Source organism: Rousettus aegyptiacus, unplaced genomic scaffold, assembly GCF_014176215.1.
Source record: "Rousettus aegyptiacus isolate mRouAeg1 unplaced genomic scaffold, mRouAeg1.p scaffold_m13_p_5, whole genome shotgun sequence".
Lineage (NCBI taxonomy): Eukaryota > Metazoa > Chordata > Mammalia > Chiroptera > Pteropodidae > Rousettus > Rousettus aegyptiacus.
Genome location: NW_023416308.1, coordinates 117,445,970 through 117,463,986, shown reverse-complemented (window position 1 = coordinate 117,463,986; position 18,017 = coordinate 117,445,970). Strand labels below are relative to the sequence as shown.

General features: G+C 49.6%; 3 protein-coding genes and 1 pseudogene across 13 annotated transcripts in view; 1 reads left to right on the top strand and 3 right to left on the bottom strand.

Moving 5' to 3' along the window:
- Window positions 1-3,693, top strand: part of PC (pyruvate carboxylase) — a 93,356-nt gene extending 89,663 nt beyond the window's left edge. For all 5 annotated transcript variants that reach the window (XM_016132607.2, XM_016132615.2, XM_016132633.2 and 2 more), the window contains 8 exons: window positions 139-295; window positions 902-1,142; window positions 1,283-1,532; window positions 1,751-1,995; window positions 2,080-2,259; window positions 2,346-2,594; window positions 2,868-3,008; window positions 3,085-3,693. In XM_016132607.2, coding sequence (XP_015988093.2) covers window positions 139-295; window positions 902-1,142; window positions 1,283-1,532; window positions 1,751-1,995; window positions 2,080-2,259; window positions 2,346-2,594; window positions 2,868-3,008; window positions 3,085-3,333 — 1,712 coding nt within the window. In that variant the 3' untranslated portion in view covers window positions 3,334-3,693. The remainder of the gene's footprint in view (window positions 1-138; window positions 296-901; window positions 1,143-1,282; window positions 1,533-1,750; window positions 1,996-2,079; window positions 2,260-2,345; window positions 2,595-2,867; window positions 3,009-3,084) is intronic.
- Window positions 3,694-5,344: 1,651 nt separating this feature from the next.
- RCE1 (Ras converting CAAX endopeptidase 1) lies at window positions 5,345-8,450 on the bottom strand. 4 transcript variants are annotated; one of them, XM_016132671.2, is made up of 8 exons: window positions 8,232-8,450; window positions 7,995-8,097; window positions 7,820-7,903; window positions 7,476-7,554; window positions 6,829-6,996; window positions 6,628-6,699; window positions 6,295-6,357; window positions 5,345-6,001 (listed from the first exon to the last, which is right to left on the bottom strand). In XM_016132671.2, the coding sequence occupies exons 1-8, from the start codon at window positions 8,414-8,416 to the stop codon at window positions 5,766-5,768; spliced, it is 990 nt and encodes a 329-aa protein (XP_015988157.1). In that variant the 5' UTR covers window positions 8,417-8,450; the 3' UTR covers window positions 5,345-5,765. The 4 variants fall into 4 exon arrangements, with proteins under 4 accessions (XP_015988157.1, XP_015988164.1, XP_036076050.1 ...); XM_016132678.2 differs by having other exon boundaries at window positions 7,820-7,899; window positions 8,232-8,430; XM_036220157.1 differs by lacking the exon at window positions 6,295-6,357 and having other exon boundaries at window positions 8,232-8,448.
- A 79-nt stretch (window positions 8,451-8,529) lies between these two features.
- Window positions 8,530-18,017, bottom strand: part of CUNH11orf80 (chromosome unknown C11orf80 homolog) — a 60,078-nt gene continuing 50,590 nt past the window's right edge. For 3 of the 4 annotated variants that reach the window (XM_036220156.1, XM_016132691.2, XM_036220154.1), the window contains 3 exons: window positions 10,183-10,261; window positions 8,793-8,941; window positions 8,530-8,712 (listed from right to left, as the gene is read on the bottom strand). In XM_036220156.1, coding sequence (XP_036076049.1) covers window positions 8,653-8,712; window positions 8,793-8,941; window positions 10,183-10,261 — 288 coding nt within the window. In that variant the 3' untranslated portion in view covers window positions 8,530-8,652. The remainder of the gene's footprint in view (window positions 8,713-8,792; window positions 8,942-10,182; window positions 10,262-18,017) is intronic. The other variant, XM_036220155.1, reaches the window with a different exon arrangement.
- LOC118602767 lies at window positions 14,975-16,405 on the bottom strand (annotated as a pseudogene).

Here is an 18,017-nt window from a genome sequence, read left to right as displayed (position 1 = left end):
GCTGCATGGGAATGTGGGGGACCCTGAAGATAAGCAGGACCTGGCATTAGGGCCAGAGCCTCAGGCCACCGAGCTGCAGGGCGCCGTGGGGTCCCCCGGGCGTTTGGGGCTGACCCGGGCCTCTTGGTCCCTGTACAGGAGCCACGTTTGATGTTGCGATGCGCTTCCTGTACGAGTGCCCTTGGCGGCGTCTGCAGGAGCTCCGGGAGCTCATCCCCAACATCCCGTTCCAGATGCTGCTGCGGGGGGCCAATGCCGTGGGCTACACCAACTACCCCGACAATGTGGTCTTCAAGTGAGCCTGGGGGTGGGTGGGTAGACACCACACAGCATGGCCGACAGGTGCCAGTCCACATCGCGGTGGCCTGTGCTCCCCACAGCAGGCTCAAAACCGAGCCTTCTACTAGATGCGCCCAGTGAGGGCTGCTATTGGAAATGTCATGAAGTGTAGAGCTGTAGTCAGAGAACTGGAAGGGCCTCTAGATCGTGGGGCAGAGAGGTCCCACAAAGGCAGGTGACTTGGCCCAGGCCACGTGGTGTAGAGCCGGGGCAGAACCCAGCATCAGGACTAACTGTTCCGTGCTCTTTCTCCCTCAGCCTGCCAGTCCTTTGCAGAGAATCCCCAGCTAATCTAATTCTTCTGACCCGGGCACAGTCAGCATAGGACGGCTCTGCTCTGTGCCAGATGCCTCTGGGAGACCCTGCGCAGCATAACTGCTGTAGGAAAGGCCTTGTCCACACTGGGGCCCCCTTCCCACTGATCCTGTGGGTACCACGATTCCTGTATGGCCAGACCCTCAGAACTCATCCCCCAGGGACTGTAGGTGGGCCGGGAGCTTGAGAAGGAGGTGCAGGGGGCAGTGAGGATGGGGCTAACCCCTGGGCTCTCCTACCCACTCAGGTTCTGTGAGGTGGCCAAGGAGAATGGCATGGACGTCTTCCGGGTCTTTGACTCCCTCAATTACCTGCCCAATTTACTGCTGGGCATGGAGGCAGTGGGCAGTGCTGGAGGCGTGGTAGAGGCTGCCATCTCCTACACGGGTGACGTGGCCGACCCCAGCCGCACCAAATACTCGCTGCAGTACTACATGGGCTTGGCAGAAGAGCTGGTGCGAGCCGGCACCCACATCCTGTGCATCAAGGTGCCCGGGCCCAGCCCACCGCCAGCAGTCCCACTTTCCCGTCTCCCCCTCTCTGCTTCCCTACCACCTTCGCCCCTCATCTCCCCACACGCACACATGGGGTCCTATTCTTACCACCTGTGTCTCTCCTCTTCCCCCAGGACATGGCGGGGCTGCTGAAGCCAGCGGCCTGCACCATGCTGGTCGGCGCTCTCCGGGACCGCTTCCCCGACCTCCCGCTGCACATCCACACCCACGACACATCGGGGGCAGGCGTGGCGACCATGCTGGCCTGTGCCCAGGCTGGGGCCGATGTGGTGGATGTGGCAGCTGATGCCATGTCCGGGATGACTTCACAGCCCAGTATGGGGGCCTTGGTGGCCTGTACCCAAGGCACTCCCCTAGAAACAGGTAGGAGGAGCGGCAGCCCATGGCCTTACCCCTTTCAAAGCCACAGCCCCCCTCAGTCCCAGCAGTCTGGCATATCCTAGAGTCCAGATGCTCTTGCCTGGCCCTGCCTCCCGTCACCCAAGCTGAGATGGGACCTGAGCTGACCCCAGGGTCCTGGGAGGAGCAGCTGGGAGTTCGGCACATTCCCAAGCTCTCCCCTGCCTCTGGTCTCCCTGCAGGGGTGCCCCTGGAGCGCGTGTTTGACTATAGTGAGTACTGGGAGGGGACCCGGGGACTGTATGCGGCCTTTGACTGCACGGCCACCATGAAGTCTGGCAACTCGGACGTGTATGAGAATGAGATCCCAGGGGGCCAGTACACCAACCTGCACTTCCAGGCACACAGCATGGGGCTCGGCTCCAGGTTCAAGGAGGTCAAGAAGGCCTACGTGGAAGCCAACCAGATGCTTGGTGATCTCATCAAGGTGAGCCAGGCCCAGTGCCCTTACCCCGGCTTCGGCGCCTCCATAAGGTACCTGGCACCCTAACCCAGGGGCTCTTCTCCTTAGGTGACACCCTCCTCCAAGATCGTGGGAGACCTAGCCCAGTTCATGGTGCAGAATGGGTTGACCAGGGCAGTGGCTGAGGCCCAGGCAGAAGAGCTGTCCTTCCCCCGCTCCGTGGTGGAGTTCCTGCAGGGCTACATCGGCATCCCCCATGGGGGATTCCCTGAGCCCCTTCGCTCTAAGGTAGGGACCAAGGTGGGGACTGGCCGGCCCAGTGTGAGGCTGGGGTCGGGGCGGGAATCATGCCTGACCCTCTGCTCTGCCCCCAGGTGCTAAAGGACCTGCCAAGGGTGGAGGGGCGGCCCGGAGCCTCCCTCCCTCCCCTGGATCTACAGGCGCTAGAGAAGGAGCTGACGGAGCGGCACGGAGAGGAGATGACCCCAGAGGACGTGCTCTCAGCAGCCATCTACCCCGACGTCTTTTCCAGCTTCAAGGACTTCACTGCTACCTTCGGTCCCCTGGATAGCCTCAACACCCGCCTCTTCCTTCAGGGACCCAAAATTGCAGAGGAGTTTGAGGTCAGTGGCTCTGGCACCTACATACGCTCCACCCCAAGACCCCTGCCCTCACCTCCCTAAGGACCCCAGCACATCTGGAGCTCCAGACCTTGGCTTGGCTGTCACCAGCCCCGAGAGCTATGGGTGCACAAAGTACCCTTGGGAAACCGGGGGGCTAGGCCTTTATAAGTTGAGGAGCTGAGACCCAAGGTGGAGGGACTTGCCTGGGGCTTGGTCAGGGGCTACTCCCCTCCCACCTGCCCCCCAGCCCTGCGCTTCCACGTTCTCCTGCAGGTGGAGCTGGAGAGGGGCAAGACGCTGCACATCAAAGCCCTGGCCATAACTGACCTGAACCGGACGGGACAGAGGCAGGTCTTCTTCGAGCTCAATGGACAGCTGCGGTCCATTTTGGTCAAGGACACTCAGGCCATGAAGGTACAGTTCCCCCTGCACTGGCTCGGTGGCGGGACAGGAAGGGCCTGGTGTCTCATGTCCCCTTTGCCCTGTTCAGGAGATGCACTTCCACCCCAAGGCCCTAAAGGATGTGAAGGGCCAGATCGGGGCACCCATGCCTGGAAAGGTGATAGACATCAAAGTGGAGGCAGGGGCCAAGGTGGCCAAAGGTCAGCCCTTGTGTGTGCTCAGTGCCATGAAGATGGAGACTGTGGTGACTTCACCCATGGAGGGTACTATCCGCAAGATCCACGTAACCAAGGACATGATACTGGAGGGTGACGACCTCATCCTGGAAATTGAGTGATCTTGCCCCAGACTCGCAGGCTGGCCATCCCCACCCCAAGCCTTCTAGAGATGCTGTGCTGCCAGGCAGGCCCGGGCTAGCCAGTGCCTGACCCTGGAGTTCCTGTCCTCAGCTGCTTGTGGCAAGAGACACTGCCTGTGGTGGCCCATTTCCTTTCTTCAGTCATCTCTCCTTTCCCTGCTGTGGACACTCACATGTCCACCTCTTGCCAAATGAGGGTCCCAGCCTTGCTGGAGACTACAGGCCACGGTAGGCCTAGGATCCGCGGGAGCAGGTGTAGGGGTCTGACCTCCTTGGGGGAGACCTAAGCCCCAGATCCTGAGAACGTCACTCAATAAAACTGGCTTTCCCTGCCTTCCATGCCGGGTCCTTTGCAGCCCACCTATGTGTCATTTGGCAGAGGGGCAGGGCTGCCTCTGGACTCCCCAGGCTAGCTGGATCTTCCTCCTTGGAGGGCAGCGAGGATGACAGTGGCCTTGGTTTAAGCTGCTAGAATGCCTCCTGTATACACACCCCAAACAGGATTAGCTAGTCCTTACTGAGAGCTAAAGGGCGAGGTGGGGTGGAGGGACTGTTCTAAGCACCTGACACGTAATTAATTCAGGGAATCAAACTTCACCCATTTTATGGACACAGAAATGGAGCCACAGTAAGGTTAACTGACTTCTCCAGAACCCCACAGCTAGTAAGAGAGGCTTCCAACCACACTGCTTGACCTTCTAAACCCAGGGCCTACCTCCCACCCCATTCGTTCAGGTCTGGACACAAACAAGCACCATGTTCTGGGAGGTGGCTGAGACCTTGGATGTGGGAACTTGTGGGTGTGAGGATTCCGGGGAGAGGTGAGGTGCACTGGATTCAGAGTCCCTGGACCTAATTCTGCCCATCCCCCCCAAGCACTCAGAACTCTAATCGAGCCCCAGTCCTCTCGCCCTGTCTGCACCGCTGTACTGCTGCCCACCGCAAAGGTGAGGATGGCGAGTGAGGGGAAAGGTGGAGCAGGAGCATGAGAAAGGGGAGAGGTAGGGCCCAGATACCCCAATACTCCAGGGAACCATCCCAGCCCCCCGCCAGCCAGTGCTCCTGGGGTGGGCCTGGGCTTCCTCCTCCTTGGACTCCAAGATCCCACAGTTACCCTCTCAATGGGCCCATGCTCACCCCCTCCGCCTCTCCGATAGCTGCTGCACAGAGCTTGCTAGCAAAGTAAATGTGTGACTGTCACAATGCCCTTTTAGACCCAAGTGAATACAGTTTTAGTCATGGCCAACCTGGGGGTGCCCGGGGAGTGACTGCGCATGTTTCCTTTCCTCCAACCACCAGCCCGAGGGAAGGGGACTCAATACCCTCCCTTGAGTCTGGAATGGGAGCTGAAAACCATTCTCAACACAAGAGCAGAGCAGAGTGGACAGCGGGTTCTGAGAAAGAACCTTGAGTCGGTGTCGCTCGGCAGGGTTGTGGCTGCTCCCAGGGCTGCAGCCTTTGTTCCAGGTCCCTCCGGAGACCACACAAGCAGCACGGTGGCAGAGGCCCAATGTAGAAAGAGCCAGGAAAGCCTCCACTCCCAGGTGACTCTGAGCTGGTTCCTCTTCCATTTGGACCTGTTTCTTGTGTAGTGTACGCTGGGAGGCTTGGGGAGATCCTGGTGAAGGCCCCACAGTGGACCTTCCACCCTCTCAGGACACAGGCTGGAGGCTCCATCGCTGGGATCAGGGCCCTGGGTCCCACTTCCTGACACTGGTAGCCAAGTTACAGACCCCAGGATGCGGTGGGCTCACACCTGGTACCTGCAGTCCTAGGCTCACCTGTGCTAGAACTTGGGGCCTGGCTCAGGAAGGAGGAAGCTGTAAGACCCAAGGCAGCCAGAGGCCCCCTCATCCTGCCCCCTTCCAGGAAACTGTCTTTATCAGGCTGACCTATCCAGAGGTTAGTGTCCAAGGTAGCTGGTAGCTGGCAGAGGTGGTGAGCATACTCCCAAGACCCCAAATAGACTAAATTCCCGAAGGTCCGAGGCCATGTTACCCAAGTTAAATCTCTTTAATATCCCAATACAAAGTCCTGATGCAAAAAGACGATGAGAAAACCCTGGGAAGTTGAGGGCAGGGGTTCTGTAAATCCCACCCCCAGCAGCTTTTCAGGGACAGAGGAGCTCAGAGAAGCAGTTCAAAATGAGGAAGGGAGTGCATGGCTCCTGGGACCTGCTCCTTGTCCCCTCACTCCCAGCTGCTCCTCAACCCCCTCTAGAGAGGGGCCGCACCCTTGGGTAGCTGCTCCTTTCTCTTGGTCCCTGGGATTCAACTAGCTCTGGCTTCAATCCCCTAGAAAAATTCCTGAGATCTCGGGACCTCGGCCAACTCCTCCCCTGCAGTACCCCTGGACAGGGAGGGGCTGGGGAGCCCCATGAGAGTTCACACAAGTGTGTAAAGAAGCATGCGTCAGGAGCACAGGGGAGCCTCTGAGTCCCCTGCCCGCTCCAAAAGCACACAAAGGGGAAGACTGCCGTAGAGCTTGGGGTCCGTGAGGGGCTGGAGCAGAAGCAGGAAGAGTCCTACACCCAAGGCATAGCCAGCCAGCAGGGGCCGCCTCTGTGGATGCTCCAGGGCCGCACACACAGCAGGAAAGCCCATGTAATTGCAGAAGGAGTGGCAGAGAACTGGCCCAATCAGGTGTCCTGGGGAGGGGAGACAGGAGCTCAGGGAGCAGCCCCACCACCTCTGCGGGCCCTTCCAGGGCTAATGATCCTCATCCCCTGAAAAGGGACCGATGCCCCATGCATCCACCCACACACCATGGCCTCTGCTTCCTTCTACCTCTCAGACCTCACCACGCTGAGGGCCCCAGGACTGTGGTTAAAAACAAACAAACAAACTTGTCACTCCTAGAATAAACATAGGCTTCCTATTCTCCCACCCACTCCTGTGGGCCCCGGAGCCCCCAAGGACCCATGAGAGACTGAGGACCAACCTGTGCGGATGAAGAGGAAAGCAGTGTAGGCACCGAAGACGGCTGTGTAGGAGAACTGGAACGCTGGAGACGGGGAGGCCGCGAGTGACCACACCTGTATGCCCTTCCTGTCCCAGCACTGCACACCCATCAGCCAGAGACATCCCCTTCCCCCTGGGGGCGGTGGCTGCCTGCCCCGGCACCTATGGCTGTCCTCTACACCCCAACTCCCATGGTCAGAAGCCCCTCCAAATACCATAGTACTGTTCCCAACTATCCCTCCAGAGTGGCCATCAGGGGCACCCTCACACACCCTAATCCAGGACTGCCCCAGGCACTTTCTCTAGGACTCACCGGCAGACAAGAAGATGCTCCCCACACTGCTCTGGCGGAAACGAAGCTGCTCAAAAATGTGGTGAAAATGGGCTGAAAGGAAGGCGAGAACCATGTCGCATTCCTCCCAGGCTGCCCTACAGACCCTACCCATGTCCCTAATCCCCATTCTCAGCCCTCATGCTGGGAACATCTCAACAGGGCCAGCCTGGACAGACTCACCAACTCCAAAGAAAAGTGGGCAGGTGAACACAGCAGGGCCCAGGCCTGTGCACGGCGCTAACATGGGCAGCATGCAGGCCCGGAACACCAGCTCCTCTGTCAGGGGTGCGATCACCTGGTTCCGCAGCCAACGCATGTCCGTGAGGCAGCGGGCCCAGGAGCGAGGGGCTGAAGAGGGGATTCAGGATAAGCAGTGAGTGACGAGTTATTGAACAGAAAGAACATCCCTAGAGGCCCCAAGGGCCCCTCTCCCACACCCTTTTCCTGGACAAACTCAGGTCAGGCATTAATATTCCTGAGAACAGGTAAGAATAGGGCTTTGTTTATCAAGTCTACCTAAGTCAATGTCTCAAGAGAACTGAACGGAAAGGGATTAGTAGCTGAAGTAGGATATCCTGGTATTAAACTCTGGAAATATCAAAATGTGCCCAAGATCAGCTCGGGATTTGGAGTGGCCAAAAGTTGGGGGAAGCAGTGGCCAATGCTCTCAGGGGCCAAGTCTTTGAGGCCTCCCGCTACATGTCCCCATTTTACTGATGAGGAAACACAACATCTCACTTCACATGTTCAAGCCCACCGTGAGCCCGCGGAATGCCTTTGTTCTGAACTGCCTGGGCCTACTTTTCCCCTCAGCCTTGAGGACTCACCTAAGACAACCTTCAACCCATCTGCCAGGTCACAGGGGCAATCCATAGAGAGCTGCATAAGTGGGCCCAGAAAAAGAATCTGGAGGCAGAAAAACGAGAGCAATCAAAGGGAAGGCTTAAACCATAGTCCACTGCCCTTACCCAGACAAGGCTTCATGAGACTTCAAGCTTCTGGTTCTCATCCTGAATTTCCCACCCATGCAGATCCAAGGGCCTCAAGCCATCTTACAGTTCCTATCTCCCATCACTCAAAAACTGGACACAATCAAGATGAGCAAAAGGGTCACAGAAAGGAGCATCACGCTGTCAACAAAGAACAGATAAGGAAGGAGAGAGGGGCTCACCATGGTCAGCAGCAGGGGCAGCAGTGCTGCTGGGAAAATGCCCTCCAGTCTGAAGCCCATCAGGCTGAGCAGGGATGTGCCTGGCTGAGCCACAGGAAAGGGGGCATCAGTCTTGCTTCCTCCCCCACACCCGCTGAGATCGCTCCCGTTGCCCTCTGCCCCGCCTCCTTCGCACCTGGATGCCTGTGAGTTCCCTCCAGAGCAGTACGCAGAGGGGAGAGAGGCTGGACACCACCAGGACACTGGTGAAGCGCCGCTTGATGACGGCAGGGTGGTCCCTACGAAGAACGCAGAAAGTTCAGGGGGCCCGCGGCCACCGCCTGACGGCGCGACCCCGCCCCCGTTCGCCCAAGCCCCGCCCATAACCCCGCCCCGCGGAGGCGCGGGCTCCCGGCGCGCGCAGCCCCCGCACCGAGGCAGCTCGCTCTTCCAGACGTAGAGGCTGCCCACGTAGGAGCAGGCGAGGCTGAGGCAGGAGAACACCGACACCCAGCAGCACAGCCCGGCGCCCGGCCCGCCCAGAGCTGCCGACTCCGGTTGCCGCTCGGGCCGCGGCACCGACAGCAGGCGCAGTCCATCCCCGCCCAGCGCCGCCATCGCGCCCGGACCCGCGGCGCGCACGAGTGACGCAATCCCGCCGCCACTCGGCCCGCGCCGGCGGGAGGCTGCGGTGACGCCATCCGGCGGCGCGGATTCCGGGCCCCGCGGATTCCCGGCCCCGCCCCCGACGCTGAGACACTCCGGGCGTGGGCGGAGCAAGTTTATTGAACTTTGGCAACGCGCGGCCGCTGCAGCCATTGGGCCGTCGTGGACGCGCGAGGCGGGGCCTCGGCTCAAGGGCCGGGACTCAGCCACTCGGACAGGTTGGACACCTCCTGCAGCCACAGCGCGTCCTGCGGGAAAGACGACCGGCGTGAGGACCTCTCGGCGAGCCCAGGTTCCCGCCCCTCCTGCGCGGCCCTCGCCGGGTTACCTCCAGGCCGCCCCCGGGGGGCTCCGCACGGCGCGGGGCCGCTTCTGACGGGCCCGGGGCGCCGGCAGCGGGGAAAGCCTGCGTCTCCTCCACGACCTGGTGGAGGCTGCCCTTCTTGAGCCTCTTGCTTTCTGTTTGCCCGCTGGTCCCTAGGAGAAAACAGACTCACTTATCTTATTCCCACGGTCCTGGGCCAGACAGACCCTTGGGAGATTCCTGGGAGAAAGGGAGGAGCTGTCAGCCTTCCCGCCTCGGAACCCTCTCATCAGGTCCCGTCCAGATCAAAGCCCGGCAGCTCCGGCCTCCAGGTACAGGCTGAGGCTGCATAACGGTTCAGGGCCTCCCTATCCGCCTTGAGCAGGGCCTGGGAAACGGGGAAACGGCACCTGGGGCTGTACCAAACTCTCACTTGGGGCTCACTGCACACAAATTCTTCGTGGAGTCTGCACTGTCCGGCTCCTCCTCCCCTGCGAGGCTGATTGCCCTGCCAGAAAGCTGGCCTCGCCTCTCCCATTGCTGCTCACGCTGCATGGGGCAGTTGCCTATAGGCCGCCCTCCTACTATGAACCTGACTGACTGACTTGTGCAAATTTCTTTCTTTTTATTTTATTTTTTACAAATTTAAAGCACTGTTTTATCCCACAGTGCATCCCCACTAGTCTGGCTCTTTTAGAGACAGATGAGCCAAGCTGCCTGGGTTTGAATTCTGGCTCTACCATTTATTAGCTGCATGACCTCTGATAAATTTATTGACATCTCTGGGCCTCAGGTTTCCTCATCTGTAAAATCAGAATAGTACTTATACCTCGTAGGATTATTTTGAGAATGAAGAGCATCAGTACATTTAAAAAGTTTAGAATGGTGCCTGGCACCTACACCATTGCAGGTTCAGGCACCAGTAACTATGGTTATTTCCGGCCATACACACACACACCCCTGCCGCTGCCACCCCTGAATGCTGTTTAAGTATTGGAGGGGGAAAGACTTCAGTATGATCACCATCATATCACACACACCTCCGCATAACACATATCAAGGTTGAAGTGGTGTCTGCGTCCAGGAACAGCCTCCAGAGCCCCAAACAGCAGCAGTCAAAACCAGGGAGAGCCACAGTATCAACACATAATGATGAAAAGACATGACAGAACCAACTCGATTCAGGGCCCCACCCCATTGTGCATATCTGTAACTGCAAACGGAGAAATTTCTAGTCCTATTATACTAGCTTTTGGGATGGAACGCCTCCTGCTGCCCCAGAATACCCACACTGGTGTTGGAGGCAGCCAAATCCCAGGAGACTGTCCTAGAAGGTACAGGTTGAAAGCCTGAAGTCATGCTTTTTTACTTCCCAACTTTGATCCAGAGCTCACCTGAAAAGCTAAACCCTTACCTGCCTGGAGCTCCAGGCTTCTGTTCTCATGTGTATCTTCTGTGTTTTCTTCTGCATCACTTTTTTCTGGGAGCAGCTGCTTAAAAAATAAGAAGTCCCGTTAGTTTTGCAGTGAGATGAGTGTGCCTGGTGGCTGTTTATCTCACAGGGCTATCTACCCTCACCTGCTTAATTCCTGGCTCACGTGAATCTCCTTAAACCAGCCCCCAACTTTCAATGCTTCCTTCCACTATAGCTTTGAAGCTCACTCCAGCATTTCCTGCCTCCTCTGGACTCCTGTTCCCTACTGTCGGCCCCATTCCTCGGGCTCTGCAGTATGCACTGCATGCCCCTGTTCTTCATTTTATGTGTGGATGTCCATTTTCTACATCTTAAATTCCTTGAAAGGTAAGGTTCATCATGCCTACATCTTTTTACACCTTGCACAGGGTAAATGCTCAACAAATGACTGACTAGGTCAAACCTGGGAAGCCACAGGGCACCTTTTATAGTCTCAGTAGCCTTTCAAAGCCTTGCAACACAGTTCAATTTGTACAGAGAAACAAAGGTACTAAGATCAGAACCCAATACTCATAGCTCCTTGTTTTTTAAGAATATAAATGTATAAAAATAGATACCCTCTTTATCAAAATTAAAAATTGTTGTGCTTCAGTGGACACTAGAGAAAGTACAAAGTCAGCACAGGAATGGGAAAATATTTGCAAATCATATCTGATAAAGAACTTGTATCCAGAATAAAGAATTTATGATTCAACAATAAATAACCCAATTCAAAATTGCATTGCCAAAGGATCTGAATAGACATTTCTCCAAAGAAGAGACACAAATGGCCACTATGCATGTGAAAAGATGCTCAACATCACTAGTCATTAGGGAAATGCAAATCAAAACCACTATTACATGGTTTACCTCCACTATGATGGTAATATAGGCAATAACAACTGTTGGTGAGGATACAGAAAATCTGAAACCTTTATATAGTACTAGTGGGAAAGTAAAATGGTAAACTAGTTTGGAGAACAGTTTTAGAAGTTCCTCGTTACACGACCCAGCAACACGTCCACCCAAAAATATTCACAGTAACATTATAATAGCCAAAAAATGGAAATAACACAAATGGCCATCAACTGATGGAGAAAAAAAATGTGGTACAGTAATCCTGCCTTATCCGTGGTTTCACTTTCATACAGTTTCAATTACCCAAGGTCAACTGCAGTCCAAGAAATTACATGGAAAATTCAAGAAATAGGCGATTCATTAAGTTTTAAATTGCACACCATTCTGAGTAGCCTGATGAACTCTCACGCTGCCTCTCTGTTCCACTGGGACATGCATCATCCTTTTGTTCATGTCACCAGGCTGTAGGTGCTACCTGCCCATTGGCCACATAGTGGCCATCTCAGCTATCGGATTAAATGTCATAGTATCATGGTGCTTGTGTTCAAGTAGCCCTTAGTTTACTTAGTAAATCAAGTTAATGCCTTTAAATGACAAGGAATGCGTGTATAGGGAAAAACACAGTATGTACAGGGTTCAGTACGACCCGTGGTTTCAGGCATCCACTGGGGGTCTTAGAACGTATCCCGCAAGGATAAGAGGGAACTGCTGTATATCTATAAAATGGAATATTTTGTCCAACCATAAAAAAAGAATGTATTGTTACATGTTACAACATGGATGAACCTTGAAAATATGCTAAATGAAGTCAGACACAAAAGGCCATTTATTGTATGATTCTCATTATATGAAATACCCAGTATGGGCAGATCCGTAGAGATGGAAAGTAGATTAGTGGTTGCCGGGGAATGGAGGTGGGAGAATTGGGACTGCCTGCAAATTAGATTTTCTTTTTGACACGACGGAGATATTCTAGAATTTACTGGTGATGACTACACAACACAGTAAATATGCTTAAAACCACTGAATTGTACAATTTAAAATGGTAAATTTTATGGTACATGAGTTATAGCTCAAAACATATTCTATCATATTGTTTGCTAAAATAAGTTTCAATTTCTAAGTAATTATATTCCAAGGAACAAAAAGGTGGTAAAGATGGCCCTAAAGGAGTGAAATAGAGTATTACAAAAATTTCCATTTTTTTTTCTGAGAGAAAGCTTATTCTTTTACTTCATTCTAGCCTGGAAAATCTCATGTAATAGACAAACTTTTCTCCTACCTTGAAATTGGTCTCACCCAGGAAATACCCACATTCCGAAATAAAGCTCTGAGCCGTAGGGGAGCCCTGCACACCGCTCAACAGGTCCCCTTGTTGAGACAGAGGCCATTTAATTCTGGTCTTCCCCACTGTCCCTGGGGAACAATACTTTTCCTTAGAAAGTGCCTCCCTGTTACTGCTCCTGCTTAATTCTGGGTTTAAGTTTCCAGTCCCTGCGCACATATGACACTAAGCCCTGGAACACTATCTTGTCTACCCAGGCTGAAAATCTCTACTCCTGGCATGACTGTTTCCTGAACTTATTCTATAATGCTCTAAAAACATATTATCTCATTCCTTCCATTCTCCATAAACTATGTAGTAGCCATAGATGGATTTATTCTGTATTACTCAAGAGGTCAGCTATTCTACTTTACCTATTGAGAAATGGAAATTGAGGGACTGGTTGGTCTAGAGGTAAAAGAATTTGACCTATCATCATTGATCTTGCAGTTTTTAGCCGAAGCCACTGGGTGCCACTCTTGTGCTACTAACAAGTTATTTATCACTATGGCATTAGAGAGAAACAGTAATGATCTTGAATGGCCTTGGATCTCTCATCTCTGGCTTGTGATCCAGTCCTATATGGCAACAATGTTTCTAGGCTACAGAGCCAGGAGATCTCAGTACACATCTTAGCCTTGTCATTTGCTGACTGTGTGATTCTGAGCAAATTAGAAAAGTTACCTAATCAGTTTCTTCATCTATAAAATGGGAAAACTACAATCTACCTTATAGGATATTGGTGGAGAGTAAAGTAGAAATCTTGACACAGATTAGGGATTCAATAAGTGTTACTTCTAAGACCTATGACTACAGGTAAGACCTTAGGTTCACTAACCATCTGCCCAGTTAATTGGGTTATGAATGGGCTATGAGTGATCAATACAGCAACAGAATGGGGCAAAAGAAGTCGTATCCTTTTGAGATCTCACTGGGATATCAAGCAGACCCAGGCCAAAGGACTTCACTGGCTGAAATACTTCTAGATCCCTCTAGATCCTATATATCCCAGGTCCTATGATAATGGCATACGCCTTACCCTGAACCTATCCCTAGAAATCTAAAGATGCAGATGGCTGTCTGAATTGAATAGTGCCCCCTCAAAGATATCTCCAAGTCTTAACCCCCAAAACCTGTGAATGTGACCTTATTTGGAAAAGAGGTCTTTGCAGATGTAATTAAGGACGTGAAGAGAAGATCATCGTGACTTTAAAGTAGGCCTTAAAGCAGTGACAGGTGTCATTTAGGGAAAAGCAGAGGAAAATTTGAGAGACAAAAGGGAAAGGCTATATGAAGATGGAGATAGAGATTAGAGTGCTATGGCCACAAGCCAAGGAATATCTCGAGCTGCCAGAGCTGGAAAGATTAAGGAAGGGTTCTCCCTCAGAGCCTTTGGAGAAGTGTGGCCCTGCCAACACCTTGATTTCCAACTACTGTACTCAAAAACTGGGATAATAAATTTATTTTTTCAAATTTGTGGTAATTTGGTATAGCATCCATAGGGAACTGATAATGGTGGGCATTCACTTTTATTTGCTAAAGTTGTGGACAAACCAGCAAGAGTATTTGCAGTGAGCCAGCTGAAAGGAACAGCAGATGCATTCCTAGGAAGGTGCTTCCTGCAAGGTACATAGAGCCATGGAAAAAGGTGTGGTAAAGGGAGCATTTACAGGAGTTTCACTGCTGCCCTCTGCCTTTTAACTACAAAGCAGAGGAGGATGGGCAAATCAATGAGATGCTGTAATCCTTTGGTTCCTGGGCACCTAAACTTCTCCATCCAATTAGGCAAGCAAAAGTAGGAAAGCGAGAGAAAAGCAGAAGTGCTAAAGGCCCTGTTATTCTGTTATAAACAGTGTTTACAATTTTTTTTATAACAACTCTCTAATTTCTGATAGTTTGAGACATAACTTGCATATAAACAATAAACTGCATATATATATAATGTACAATTTGATTAAATTTTAACATATGTACATACTTGCAAAACCATCACCACAATCAAGATAATGAATGTGTCTATCACCCTCAAAAGAATCCTCTCTCCTTAATGATCACTCTTTCCAACTGCTATATCTTCCATCTTTAAGCAACCACTGTGAAGAGCGGCTCCAGGCCAAGAAGGAGGAAATTAAGACTGTAACCATAGATGAACTGGCATTTATTAGAATTTTACATAAATACAATCACAATATGAACTCTTGTATTTCCAGGTTTTTTTATTCAGCATAACTATTTAGAGATTCATCCATATTATTGTATCAATAGTTCGTTCCTTTTAGTACTGAGTAGTTTTCCCTGGAATGGACATGCTACCATTGTTTATCCATTTACCTGTTGAGACGGGTTGTTCTCAGGTTTTGGCTATTATAAATATGGCAGAGATACCATGAACATGAGCATATGAGTTTTTGTGTGGACATATGCTTTCATTTCGGTAAATACCTAGGAGTAGAATGGCTGGGTCAGATGATGACTGTATATTTAACTTTTTAAGAAACAATCAAACTCTCCTCCAAAGTGGTTATAACATTTTTCATTCTTACAAATAGGATACAAGAGCTCCTCCACATCCTTGCCAACACCTGGTATGGGCAGTCTTTTTATTCCAAGTGGGTGCGAAATAGTATCTTACTGTGGTTTTGATTTGCACTTCCTTAATGACTAACAAAGTTGAGCACCTTTCTTATGTTTATTCACTGTTTGTATCTCTTTTGTGAAATGTGTATTCAAATCTTTTGCCCATTAAAAAAAAAGCAAACTTGTTCTATTGAGTTTTGAGAATTTTGAAATATTCTGAATATCGTGGTAATGTTTTTAACTAAAATTCAATTTCTTTAATAGGCAGGGTTACCAGGTATATAGAGTAAAACAGTACTCTTCATGAGTGAACTTCAGTAAATTATGTCTTTCAAGGAATTTGTCCATCTAATCTTATCAAATTTGCCGCAGTAAAGTTGTTTATAATATTCCTTCATAATACTTTTTTTTTTAAAGGCAGATGAAGGCTATTTTATTAAATGATTGATCTACATAATCGCCAAGGCCACTATGTTCAGTTAAGAGAGGTGGTGCTTTATTTCTTGGTCTCTTCTTCCTTGGACAAAGTCTTAACAATTTCCTCCTTCTTGGCCTGGAGTCGCTCTTCACAGTGCTTGCTTGCTTCCTTGGTCTTAGACCTGCGGGCGTCAGCTTGGTCAGCTAGAAGTTTCTTGTGAGCCTTGTTGCCTTCAGCTTGTGGATGGGTTCCATGAGAATCCACTTGTTTTTGAACACGTTACCCTTCACTTTCAGGTGATAAATGTGGTGGTCAATCTTCTTAGATTTATGGTATCTTCTGAGCAGTCAGTGAAGCATTCTCATCCTCCTAATCCAGGTTACCTTCTCTGGCATTCGAGCACTGGCAGTACCCTTTTGCTCACCTTTGCCTGTATGCCTGCCCTTTCTAGGGACCAACATGTTTTCCTGGCATCGTGCTTGGGAATGGACAGTCACAGGCTTCCGGATGATCAGTCCATCTTTGATCAGCTTCCGAATCTGCTGACAAGAGTTGGCATTGGTGATTTCATTGTTCTCACTGGGGCCAACCAGACCTCTTTTTGCCTCAGCACAGAACACTGGAGGCAAGCTTCTTCTGAAGCCTGAGCATACTCACAGCTGCGACCACAGCAGTGAAAGGAAAGGTCCTTCCTAATACTTTTAATATCTGATGCCAACTCTCTAATTTCTGATAGTGGCAATGTATGTCTTCTTTTTATCCTTAATAGTCTGGCTGAATGTTTATCTTTTCAGTTTCATTTAAGTTTCACTGAATTTTCTTTATTGTTTTCTGTTGTCTAATTTATTGACTTCCACTCATCTTTATTATTTCTTCTGTTTTAATTTACTCTTCTTGTTCTAGTTTAAGTTGGAAGCTAAGGTCACTGATTTGAGACCTTTTTGTTTTCTAACAAAGACATTTTTCCCTCTAAGTCCTGCATTTGCTACATCTCACAAATTTTGACAATTTGAATTTTTATTTTAAAGTGTTTTCTAATTTCCCTTGATTTTGTGTTTGACCCATAGATTTATAAGTGTTTCATTTGACTTTCCAAGTATTTGGCATTTTTCTAGGCATTTTTCTGTTATTGGTTTTATTTTAACTTTACTGTGGTCAAAAAGATATTTTGTATGACTCGGATCTTTTAAAATTTGAGATAAATTTAATGGCTCAGACTATGGTCTATCTTGCTAAGTGGCCCTTGTGTACTTAAAAGAGATGTATATTCTGCTGTGGTTGGGCAGTGTTTACAAATATCAGTTTGGTCGAGTTAATACCTAGTGTTATTCTTCTATACACTACTGATTTTCTGTCTGTCAGATACCTGTTCTATCACTTACTGAGAGATGTATGTTGAAATCTCCAAATATAATTGTGGATTTATTTCTCCTTACCATTCTATTAGTTTTGTTTCATGTATTCTAAAACTCTCTAAAAAGTTTCATAAATGTGTGGAGCTATTGTCTTCAATGTACTTTACTCATTGTATCTGTATTCAGCATTATGAAATGACCCTCTTTATCCCTGGTAATATACTTTGCTCTGAAATCTACTTTGCCTGATATTGTTAAATCCTCTTCAGCTCTCTTTTTAGTAGTGTAAACATGGTATATCTTTTTTCCATCCTTTCACTTTTAATCTATTTGTCTTTATAGTTAAAGTGGGATTCTATTGGCAGCATAGAGTTGACTCTTGCTTTTTTAGTCAATCTAACAATCTCTACCTTTTAATTGGGTTGTTTAGACCATCCACATTTAAATGACAGCTGATGTGACTAGATTGAAATATGTCATCTTGCTGTTTTCTATTTGTCTCATATGTTCTTTGTTCCCTTTTCTTCTTTTTCTGCCTTCTTTTAGATTATATTTTTTAAATAAACTTTATTTTTTTAGAGCCGTTCATAGCAAATTGAGCAGAAGGTACAGAGATTTCCCATATACCTGCTGCTTCCTACACATGCATAGCCTCTCCCATTATCAATATCCTCCACCACAGTGGTACATTTGTTACAACTGATGAACCTACATTGAACACAAATGATAATCATCCAAACTCCATAGTTAACATTAGAGTTCACTCTTGGTGTTATACATTCTATGAGTTTGGACAGATGTATAATGACATGCATCCACCATTATAATTTTATACAGAGTACTTTCACTGCCCTAAAAGTTCTCTGTGCTCCACCTATTCATTCCTCCTTCCTCTATAACCCCTGGCAACCGCTAATCTTTTTGTTGTCTCCATAGTTTTGCCTTTTCCAGAATCTCATATACTTGGAATCATATAGTATGTAGCCCTTTAAAATTGGCTTCTTTTACTCAGCATTATTTATTTAAGTTTCTTCCATGTCTCTTTATGGTTTGATAGCTCATTTCTTTTTCAGTGCTAAATAATATTCCAGCATCCAGATGAACCACAGTTTATTTATCCACTCAACAACTAAAAGACGTCTTCGCTGCTTCCAAGTTTGGGCAATATGGAGAAAGCTGCTATAAACATCCATGTGCACGTTTTTGTGTGGACCTAAGTTTTAATTCCTTTGGTTAAGTACCAAGGAGCATGATTAACAGATCA